The sequence below is a fragment of the Pipra filicauda genome, unplaced genomic scaffold (assembly GCF_003945595.2).
Source record: "Pipra filicauda isolate LSUMZ 115617 unplaced genomic scaffold, ASM394559v2 scaffold364_size791107_pilon, whole genome shotgun sequence".
In the NCBI taxonomy this organism is placed as follows: Eukaryota; Metazoa; Chordata; class Aves; order Passeriformes; family Pipridae; genus Pipra; species Pipra filicauda.
Window position 1 is genome coordinate 651,913 of NW_024104492.1, and position 11,509 is coordinate 663,421.

The window sequence follows — 11,509 nt, forward strand, 5'->3', positions numbered from 1 at the left end:
TGCAACTCAAGTCTCCCCCACACCATCCACCAGCATCTCAGAGATTCCTTCTTTGAAGCCACTTTGCACTTCGTTTATTTTCTAGGCTTCACACGCACCAAAACACAGACCTCCCATCTGCCTCCTAAAGCAACGGGACCAGAGGTGTTCCTTCCCAGACAGGATACTCCTCCTACAAAGTGCTTCCCAGGGGACTTTTCCTTTTAGCAGAAATAGCCAAGAGCTCACAAGTTGCCTTTTCAAAATTGCTGAAGCACCACTGCAGATACAAAGAGGTTTTCCAGCCGTGGATTCAGACGTCAGGAGTGCAGGGACCAGGCCGCCCTCGAGCTCCCCAGGCCTCCAGCTGAGTCAGGGAGAAAATGCTGTTCACCAGCTCTCAGGCACACGTATGCAGAGCTGCAGCACTTCTGCCCCACGCTGCCTCCCCAGATGACCTCCCTTTCCTACAGAGGAAATGGCATTTTCACCTCTCTGTTCCCATCAAAAGGTGACAAGCTGCAAACCCACAAAGCCACCTTGCTCTTGTCCCCTTGGAGGCTTCACTCAGCAGGCTGAAGGATTTCAGACTGCCCACAGCAGAGTCTAAATGTGAGGACAACACCTGTGTAGCCCATTTCACCACAAAAACTTCCTCTGCCTCGCAGGAACAGATCTCAGCACCTGTATTACAGGCCTTGCTCAGCCTGTGTGGATCCAGGAGCTGCAGCCAAGCCTAGGCCGTGCTCCATCCCAGAGGCCAGCCAAGAAACCAGGAGTGGCAGGGAAAAGCCCCCCCAGGGAGCAGCTCCTCCAGGACAGCGAGGAGGGAGGGGAGGAACCTCTTCCAGGCAATCTGTGCTTCCACCTCCACCTCTGCCGAGCAGGAGGGCCCGGTGACACACGGGCTCCGCTCCCCGGTGCTGTCAGCACGGGGCAGAACCTGCCAGCAGATTACTCATCAGCACAAACAGCCTCTGCCTTCCTATGTTACCAGGATGGGGCCACCCCACATTAAAAAAAAGACTCTGACAGCTCCTCAGGTTTAGCTCGTGTAGTTCCTGAGCTTCCAGGACCAAAAGGGCCTTGGAAATACCAGCCGAGGCGAACCTACAATGCAAATTTCAGGAAAAAAAAATAAAATCACTATAGTTACTAGTTAAAAGCCTGGCTTCAGTGCTCCTCTCAGCAGAACGCATCAGAAATCACGCCTGAAAGATGGTCACAGACCTATTTTTTTGCACGCTGTGGTGACTTCTTACAAACCTGAACATTGGCAGCGTACACAGAGTCCCTTTTCCATTTTAGGGCTCTTTCTGTAGAAGCCGTCCTCCCACTCAGCTCTCTCACAGCAGCTCCCCTCTCCTTCCCAATCACCAGATCAAAACAAAACACTGTTTTGACTGAAATGGCCCAGGATGCTGCAGGAGGGACCAGGAGCAGGGCTAAGGAGGCCAACATCTCTCTGAAGGTCGAGGCTAAGGTTACCAGCCAGAGCCAGCCAAGAGGCTCCTCACAGCTCCAACAAATGAAATGTAAAATGATAGTTGAAGCAGCAGAGCTGGTTACAATTAAACAAATGCCACCAGCAGCTTTGCTGCACTGCAAGGGCTGCACACGTCATGAGTTCTGTAATCCCCACGGCTCATTTTTAGTTCTTCCACCGTTTTATTTGGGGGGAAAAATACAGCAATTGGGATCAGCACTTCCCCTTGCAGAAACCCCCCACGCACAGAAATCCCTCATCCCAGGTCACAGCCTACCTATGTGCATGACAGAGCTATCAGGAATTGACTCCAGCCTATAATCCTCCCTGCTTAAGGTAGGAGAGGAGGTAACAACTGAAAAAAGTTAAAGAGTGAAGGCCACTGCTTTCATTATTTACAGCACCTTGTTCTGCACCAAAGCATTTGATGGTTTTGGGGTCTGCTTGGGTTTTTTAGCTCCCACTTTAGGAGAGGTGGGAAACGATTAACTTTGAAATCCCCTCGATTTCTAAAGCATTAAAAAAACCCAAATCTAGCAAACTCGCACTGTATTTACACATGAGAAGACCAGAAACGTCAGCTCGGAGATGCCACCGGACTGCAATTCCACCAAGGACAATGAAATATTCGGGGACCCGGGAATCGAGGGGGAGGCGGGGTGGCCGGGAGAGGCCAAGGCCTCCCTTCCCAGCCTGGGGAGGCAAAGGGGCAGGGAAGAGCAGCGCAGGCAGAGCGCTCCGAGAGGCGCCCGGCTCACCTTCCGCCAGCACCTCGTCCACCGTGACCTGGTGCCGGCCGATGCTGAAGACCCGGCCGATGTAGCCGCTGCCCGGGCCGCTGCTGCCGCCGCCGCCGCCGCTGGTGCCCGACCCGGGCCCGGAGCCGCCCTGCTCCCGGCGCGAGTCGAAGAACTTCTTCATGTCTCAGAGGCGGCGGCTCCGGCGCTGGGGGCGATGCCGGTGTCAGTGCCGAGCCCCTCCCGGCTCTGCTGAGGGGCCCCGGGGCCGCTCTCCTGGCGGGGCCGCGCCGCGCTGTCCTCGGGGGACTCACACCTGCAAAAGCACAGCGGGTGACGGGGGGCGGCGACACCCCCGCGGGGACCCCCGACCCGCGGGGAGCCGCGACCCGCAGCGCCCGTGCCCGGTACCTCGCAGCGGGCGGCGGGAGCCTCCATGCGCCCCGCGGGGCCGGCGTGCGCAGCCCCACCGGCTGGCTCACGGCGGGGGCCGGCTGCCGGCAGGGCCCGGGGCCCGCATCGCTGCCTGGCGGCGTCACCGACGGCCACCGAGCCCGTCAGGGAGCAGGACGCGGGCAGGGACCGACCCCGCCGCCGCCGCCCCCCGCCGGCCCCATCCGACCACGAAACGGGCCGTCACAGGAAGTCCCGGCTGCCGGCGGGAGCGCCGCCCCCGCGCCTCCGCCAGCCGCAGGGCCGGGCCCCGCCGCCGCCGGCTGTGCCGCTTGCCGGGGTGTCCCGTTCCGGGATGTCCCCCCCGGCCCGGCCGCACCCCCCCAGCGCGGGGCCACCGCACCACAGCGAGGCGCGGGGAGAGGGGGGGGTCGGCGGGATGGCGGCCCCGCGCAAGGCACGCTGGGAGCGGTAGTTCTCCGGCGCCGGCGGTGGTGGCGCTTTAAGCGCCGCGCGGACTACAGCTCCCGGCGTGCCCCGCGGCAGGCAGGGGGAGCTGTGTGGCGGTGCCCGTTGCGTAGCCCCCGGGCGGGGTTCGCCCCTCAGAGCGGCCGGGCCGGGCCCGACGGCGGCCAAGGGACAGCGGGGGGGCCCCGAGGGCCGGGTGTCCCCCTCGCCTCGAGGGACGGGTGTCGGAGTCCTGTCCGTGAGCATCCACGGCCCGCGCTGGCGCTTTGCCTGGTGGCGGCTGTTTTATGTTTGGTTTTGAAATAATGTGCTAAACTCGGTGGTTTTGTGATATAATAATAGAAGGCCATTGCTGTGACATCTTGGTTTTTGACCTGAAGCACGAGGCTTATCCTCGCACAGGCCCTGCTGCCTCATTTGAGATCCCCAAAAACTCTATAAAAGAGAGGTTTTCCAAGCTGTCAAAACGTGTTTAGTGTTTTAAACCTGGCAGCTGGTTTTGCAAAGCCTGCGCCTTGGATTGACTGTTAAATGACATGTCCTCCCCACCCCAGTACTCCCACAGCTCATCCACAGAGCCCAAAGCCCCTGGGTTAAGCTTTGGAGATGTATATATTAGCTCAAATCTTGTGAAATGTCCTTTAAATTTAACCACTTCGGGGTTTTTTCAGCCTTTTTTCCTTCAGAACCCATGAGATTTTCCCAGCCCATGACATCCACAGCAGCTGACTCCTCTCCACCAGCATCAGAGACGACCAAAGCTGGGATTTGAAACAAAAGAGGGAAACATTGAAGTGGCAAAAACTGGTTTTCCCAGAAGGAGGACCCAGATTAACAAAGCCCGAGGAGCTCGTGGCTCCAGAGGAATTCCTCCATGACGCACCTCTCTCCTTCCTCCCTCCGGCTGGGACACGAGAGGAAACAAAAGCACGCTCCCATTTTCCCGGTGACTATTATTTCCTGTATTATGGCAATAACTACAGCCATCCTGCTGACAGCCCCTGTCCCCAGGCCAGGCCTGCTTACTGTGGGATGACAAAAATGTTTCCACACACACGGCCCTTTTTCTTCATCCTGCCTCTCTTTTGGGCACAGGCTTCCAGCAATGCCAACGAGATTGGATCAGCATGTTGTAAATGGATCTAATTGGTTTTGTCCCCGGTGTTTGATGACTTTTAAGATGGGTATGGCTCTCAGAACAGGCAGGTAGAATTTGTTACCACAGGCTGGGGGTGCTGTTTAGCACCTGGATCTAACAGCAGGTCGCTGTACAGTTGTTTCTCTGCTGAGCCACTGAGCCTCTTCACTGTGGGTAAATGCTACACCTCTTCATCATCCTTGTCCTCAGCAGCTCCGGTAGGTAAGGGCCCACCAGCCCACCCTGCAGACCTCAGAGTCCTCCTTGACCACCTTTAGCCACCCATAACTCGTAGGGTGCTTCAGAGTGGCTCCTGGCTGCACCTCATTTCCAAGTGTCATGTACAAGACCCCCCAAATGCACAGAGCTGGAACTGCAGTCATTTCAGCCAGGCAGCCAACACATGTGAAAACAGTCCTTTTTCATCTGACAGGCTTTAATCTTCATCAAACCTGCTTGGCTTTAATCTTTGTGAAACCTGCTTGTGGTTTGGGGCTCTGTGATGGATTTCCACTGGTCAATACAGAGGGTTCACTTGCCCTTCAGAATAAATATGAACTGGGTGAAGTCTTGGCTGCTTCTATCCATGTTTTTTTATTATTTTTTTAATTCCTCTACCCTGTGAAAGATCCCCAGGCATCTCTCAAGACTGAGGTAAAACACCCAGTGCAAAAAACTGAGTCCTATCATTGGGGATTTCTGGGGACTCTGCAGAACTGAACAATTTCCAAGGAAATTGGGCATCTCTGTACAGTACAGGGAAATGACTCATTTCCAACCGAAGCAGATAAAAGCCTCTGCGTGCAGAGAGCTGCAGATGCAGTGCTGAGCCTCCTCCCTGGCTCCGAGAGGCTTTTTTTATCTGTACCTGCGGTGCAATGCAGTGTCAGCCCCACGCACGGCTGGGGCTCTGGGGCTCTGGGGCTCTGGGGCTCAGCCCACGGCCCCCAGCCCCACCCGGGACCACTGTGAGGAGCAGGAGCACGGCAGGAGCCCGTCCCCGGCTGCAGATGCTGAGGAGATTCGTTATTCCAGAAGGCACGAGGCTTGGCTGCACTGCTGGAATCCCAGTGACCTTCACAGGGATCAGAGGGAACTGAGCCTGAAAGCTCTTAGTGAAAAAGCTGATCAGGGGCTGCCAGCACAGACATGGCCTGTGCTCCTCCCATGTGAGCCTGGAACGACTCGAGAGTGCTCCCAGAATTGTCCCACTGCAGAGAGGAGCCTCATTCTGACTAACACGGTCCATTCTAAACACCAAACTTCAGCTGCTAAAATCCCTTGACACGAGGTTTAAAATACCCAAGCCCCAGTGGTGTGGTCAGCAGAACTGCTTCCCTGCACATTGTCTCCCTGATCCCTGCTTCTCCTGCGCTGCACAGAAAATGCATTCAAATCCCCAGGAAGAAGCACATTAATACAGCTGCATCCCTCTCCATCAAACTTTCCAGACAGCTCAGCGTTTTCTAAATAAAAACACGCGCTTGGAAAGGTTTCCTGCAGCCCCCGAAAGGCGAGGGCAACACTGGCCTCTTCTGGAGAGCTCGAGAAGCGGCAGCGAGGTAGAAAAGAGCCGGCACAGCTTCCTGTGCTTGGTGACACTTAGCTGTCCAGGGGAAACAAAGTAATGGTCACATTTTCCTGAATTCAGCGCATAATAATTAAGCCTTATCACCCGGTTATTTTTACCGTGATAAGGACGTTTGGGAGAGCGACTTTTCACACGGGCAGCCAGTGATAGGACAAGGGATATCAGTTTTAAACTGAAAGAGGGGAGATTTAGGTTAGATATTTAAGAAGAGATTCTTCCCCGTGAGGGTGGGGAGGCCCTGGCACAGGTTGCCCAGAGAAGCTGTGGCTACCCCCTCCCTGGAAGTGTCCAAGGCCAGGTTGGACGGGGCTTGGAGCAACCTGGGCTCATGGAAGGTGTCCCTGCCCATGGCAGGGGGTGGCACTGGAGGGGCTTTAAGGTCCCTTCCAGCCAAAATCATTCAATGAGTCTGTGATTCTCTGTCCCCTTAAACACACACATTTACTGCAAAGAAATCTGTTGAGCTTCTCACCAGCTAAAGAGCAGAGCCACTGTTCTATCCATCTTTCTTCCCATGATTTTCTGGAATCCAAGCATTTCTTTCCAAGTCCAAGTGACCCCTAAACACTACCAGTATGACCAGAAAAACGACTCTTCTTCATCACTCTCAAGGAAAGGTCAGTTCTCAAGCATGCTGCCACAGAGATAGGAATTTGGCTGGGTTCAGATTTGTGCAGAGGAACAAAAAGACTCCAAAACTCACAGCTGTATTTTCCTGTGTAAAAAATGGAAGTTTCCTCCTCTTTGGTGCTCCTGTTTGCCCTTGTGGGAGATACTCACTGGTTCCAGCAATGGGTGCACTTCCTGCAGCTGGAAGCCAACACCTTCCATCCAGTGGTAATGGCAGTGCTGGCCTGTAAATGAATATAGAGTAGGCACACATGGAAATAATGGAGCTGACTGAGCCCTGCAGGCTCGTGCCTGTCAGATGCAGTAGCCTGGATTGACATCCATAGGATGGACCACTGGGTCACAAAGAGCCTTGTTTCCCAAGGAACATCCCTTTGCACCACAACTCCACACTCTTCTTGAAAGCAGCTGTTGTTATGCTAAGGGAAACGTGCAGGTTGGCTCTCCCTGAGAAGGGATTTATCAGCTGTGTCTCAAGTGTCTGGGTCTGAGTGGCCCCTCAGGCTCCCCTTGCCCCAGGCAGCCTCACCTGGCTCTGCTCACACCCTTTGCCCACCGACCATGACCTTTGTTTAAATGCAGGGCCAGGGGAGCCCCTTTTTTTTAGGGAACTGCAGGGTAGGCCTGGCTGTTGCTCTGAGATTAGCTCAGCTGGTTGGAGCTAATAATGCCAAGGCTGGGGGTTTGATCTCTGTATGGGAAGTGAATGCACTTAAGAGTTGGACTCGATGATCCTGTGGGTTCCTTCCAGCTCAGTGTTCTGTGAATTTTGACTTTGCTGGGTGAGCTCTGGTGCCCTGTTGTAAGTCCCCCTGGTTTCTCAGTGTGTCTGCCTTGGTTTTCTGGGTAGGCTCTGGCCTTGCTGCCTGGCTTTGCCTCCTGATCCCTGCGTGGCTGATGAGGCTGGTTGCTGCCCTGACTATGGGAGAACTAAGTCCTATATACAAGCTTAACTGGCAGCATCCTGTGCTCCTGGTTTGTGTGCTCCTGTGCAGCAGCTCTGCTCGTGTTGCTTTTTAGCCCTAGATCCATCATGTTAAGATCATAGAATCCCAGAATGGTTTGGATTGGAAGGGACCTTAAATATGATCTAATTCCAACCCCCCCCCCATGGGCAGGGACACCTTCCCCTAGACCAGGTTGCTCCAAGCCCTGTGCTTAACATTTTTTTCCTTGCTCCAAGCACTGCATCAGCCAGTGTTTCTGTCCCTTTTACCTGAAGGAATGACTGTGTGTTTGCCTTAGAAGCCACCCTGAGCTGGGCAGTCAGAGCTGTTTCCATCCCCTGGAGCTGGGTTACAACCACATTGCAGAGCAGTAAGACAGAACTACACAGAGGCAGATATTAATTAAGAAGAAAAAAGTGAAAGCTACTTGTTTCCTCTTCAGAACTATATGTATGCTAATTAAAGTAAACATTCATTAAGCCCATTAAATGAAATTTTAGTTTGATAATGCATTTAAGACTGCAGGAAGCAGTGGTGTAGCAGTTCATAGCCTGCAGCTTTGGGGAAGGGGGGGTCAGGTTGGACCACAAATAATATCCAGCCTCCACAGGGCACTGGGAGTTTCCCTGACTGAGCATCTCCAGGGAGCTGGCAAATGCCCTGAGGCCTGGGCCTTAAATGATATCAGTTAGTCTTGGTAGAGAGGATGTTGAACATACATTACAGTTTGTACAAATAATTATAAGTGCAACTGCAGTGGTCTAGCCTGTCTCTTGTCCTTGAGGTAATACCTGAACATACAGTGCAATTCATAAAATCATGGAATGGTTTGGGTTGGGAGGAGCCTTAAAGTTCATCCAGTCCCACCCCCTGCCATGGGCAGGGACACCTTCCACTGCTCCAGGTTGCTCCAAGGCCCGTCCAACCTGGCCTTGGACACTTCCAGGGATGGGGCAGCCACAGCTTCTCTGGGCAACCTGTGCCAGGGCCTCCCCACCCCCACAGCCAAGAATTTCTTCCCAATATCCCATGTAACCCTGCCTGCTGTCAGTTTAAAGCCATTCCCCCTTGTCTTGTCACTCCGGGCCCTTGTCCAGAGCCCTCCACAGCTCTCTTGGAGCCCCTTTAGGCCCTGGAAGGGGCTCTCTGGTCTCCACAGAACCTTCACTTTTCCAGGCTGAACAACTCCAGCTCAGCCTGTCTCCATAAGGGAGGCACTCCAGCCCTCCCAGTGAGTAATGGCAGTGGCTCATCAAGCAGCCCTAGATCCTGTGGTGATTCCTGTGTGCCTTTTGCCACAGCCTGTGCCTCAGGCTCTGCTGGGGACATTACAGCAGCCCTGATCTCCCCAGCTCACTTTGAACAGTGGAAGGTGGGACAACACAAGGATCAAAAGCAAAGGACAACTTCTATGACTGCAGGGGGCTTTTTTGAAGGTAAAAGTGTCACCCCACAAGCGCCTGATCGTGCTCCTCACCCCACTCTGGAGGTGTTTGCTGACTGCCCTCCCCCTTTGGATGGATCCACGGACACAGGCAGCCCACCACGCAGTCAGACCGTGATGGCCCTGGGCTGTTTGCCTTCCCTGCTGTTTATAGCTTCAGGGCATGAAAGAAAACAGCAGACTGGGCTGGTGGCCACGTGCAGCCTGGAGTTCCTCTGTGGGAGGAAGGCAGAGCGTGTGGGCACCTCGGCCAGCGTGAGCACAGTGTGTGCTGGGGGACAGCGTGGGGACAGCGCCCAGAGCGGCAGCATCCGAGGTGCTGTGGGAGCTGTCAGTGTGAGGAACTGTGAGAGCAGCCAGGATCCCCTCCTGTGTGCTGCACAGCACCCCCAGATCACACCCCTGTCATTGAAGCACACCTGAAACAGGGAGTTTGACTCCTGGCTCTCTCACACGCTGCTCACTCCTGTCTCCCCTTACATTGTCCAAGGCTTGTGGGCCACCAAGTCCAGGTGGGCTCTTGTTTTACAGGCACTTTGGGTTACAGGGACTTCCTCAAATCACTTCTGCTCCCCAGTCCCTTCCTGGCCTTGTGTGACATGTATGTTTATGTAATCTACCCAGAGAGCCCTTGACTGGCACAGCAGTGCTGGTAGGCTGTGCTAAGGGCTCTAAATCTGCCTGGATTGCTGAAGGGGGGAGTGCTGCACATTCCCCTGGTAATACTGACTGTAAAAACAGTGTTTCTAATGGTTGTGGTGAGTAATGAAGAGCTAAGAACTTTCATTTCTTACATGAACTGGAATAGTTCAGTCTTCCCACCTCACATAAGCACTGCTTACCTACTTCTGGGAGTGTGTTTCATCTCCCTTCTCTCTTGTGTTAAAAGGGCTTTGCTCCAATCATAGAACAAAAGCTTCAGGCTGGCTCTTCCTAAGGTCTTCCCCAAAACACCTCTGCTTCTCCCTCTGACTTGTGGAAATGGACGTTTCACTTTACATGGTGCTGAACTGGAGACACCCTTGCTCTAAGGGTCAGAAGTGCCCCTGCACCTCTGCAGTGAACCCTAACAGCTGGGATTCACTTTGGGGTTATTATGATATTCATACACAGAACACGAGAATTCTTTACCCTCTTACCACCACAAAGTCAGTGCTTTAGAAAAGCAAGGCTGGTTTTCAGCCTCCACCCCACCCTCGGGTGCTGCTGCTATGGAGACAGCACTGCCTGAGCTGCAGCATCCAACACAGCTCCCACAGCACTTGTGCAACCCTTAAATAGCCCCATTGTAGGGGCTGCTGCTTGCAAACTGCTGGTGCTCCTGTATAAAAACGAGCACCTTCCTTATGAGCTCCTAAAAGTGCCTGCTTGATCCCCAAAGGCCCAAATTCTGGCCCCCACTTGGTGAATGACTTCATTAGTGCCAAGACTTGGAGCTCAGTGAGTGGGTGAGGCTGTTCCTCTAAAGCTAAAGGCAGGTACTTGGTAATCATAGGACACACTGAAAATCTCTCCTTCCAGCACAAGGCTCCTCTGCTCTCTGAGGTGCAAATTTAAAGGCCAGGTCCTTTGGGCAAAAACAAATGCTGCCATTTTCAAGAGGCTCAGCTCTGTTGTCATTGTGGGACTTTGAATAAACACCCCCTTCCTGATGGGCTGCTGCTTGAGCTCAAGTTATTTACAAAATACACACTGCCCTGCCTTTCTGTGACCTTTAATTTTTATTAGGTGTTTTGTAGAGGGGAGAACAGCAGGATGGAGTGGGAACAGAGAGCAGGTGTGTAACCACAGAGTCTGGGGCTTTGAGAGCTTTATTACAGAGGGGCAAACAGGAAATGTCCATGAACAGAAAAGCAACGTGCTCTGTCACTGCACTGAGAGGAACTGTGGGCTTGTCCTTTGCTGTCCCTCTTTCGATGCAAGGACAGCAGAGCTATGCCAGACAGTCTTCAGCTGGAGACACTGAAGATAACCACAGCTTCTCCATCCTTTCAGAGATGAAAACTTATGGAAAGCTGAGCAGACTCCACACAAAGGGCTCCTGGAGAGACAAAGCTTTGTCACCTGAGCCTCAGGTAGGAAAACACAGCAACAACCCTTCGCCTTCCTGAAGGGAACAGCTCCTGTAGCAAGGTACAACAGGGTTCCCTAAATCCCCTGTCCTTCCATCCACCTTCCAGAGAAGCTCAGCCAACTCTCAGCACGCTCAGAAGCTTTTGTACTTTTGTTTTCCTTTCTGGTCCAAATAATCGTGACTGTCTGAATCAGATGGCTCCGGAGCCAGCATCCACAACCAGCCAAGATCACAGGGAACTCAGCTGTGTGTTGCATCAGGATCAGGCTTCTGAATGGACTACACTTACATGACTGATTCTGGGTGGCCAAAAACATCCACACAATCACTGTGTATCGGCAAGTATTCCTCCTCTCCCAGGGGGAAAGAAAAGGTTAAATTATGCAAATGATGAATGGCAGGATTGGTGCAATACTTAAAGGATAAATAACTTGCAAAGAAAATTAACAACTCATGGTCTTAAATAATTAGTCTTGCACATACCAATGACTGCAGTGTCAGAGCCTTCCAGTCCTCGGGGCTGAAGAGGCTGGGAAGCAAACAGAAGGATGAAGCTTTTTAAAATACACAGGCTAAAAATATCCCAGGCAACATAAAATGGAGAAACACAGCAGTTCTGCTG

At 53.3% G+C, this 11,509-nt stretch overlaps 1 protein-coding gene and 1 long non-coding RNA gene across 6 annotated transcripts in view; one reads left to right on the top strand and one right to left on the bottom strand.

The window, feature by feature from the left end:
• Positions 1–2,926, bottom strand: part of AAK1 (AP2 associated kinase 1) — an 84,222-nt gene extending 81,296 nt beyond the window's left edge. Inside the window, exons 1-2 of one of the 5 annotated variants that reach the window (XM_027742146.2) lie at positions 2,614–2,926; positions 2,224–2,518 (exon numbers count right to left, since the gene is read on the bottom strand). In XM_027742146.2, the coding sequence (XP_027597947.2) occupies positions 2,224–2,386 (163 nt within the window). In that variant the 5' untranslated portion in view covers positions 2,387–2,518; positions 2,614–2,926. The remainder of the gene's footprint in view (positions 1–2,223; positions 2,519–2,613) is intronic. The other 4 variants (XM_039384619.1, XM_039384621.1, XM_039384620.1 and 1 more) reach the window with 4 other exon arrangements.
• Positions 2,927–3,261: 335 nt separating this feature from the next.
• On the top strand, positions 3,262–4,768 carry LOC120323885. Its single transcript, XR_005564795.1, has 2 exons — positions 3,262–3,301; positions 3,735–4,768. It is a non-coding gene; the product is annotated as an uncharacterized LOC120323885 (long non-coding RNA).
• Positions 4,769–11,509: the final 6,741 nt, after the last annotated feature.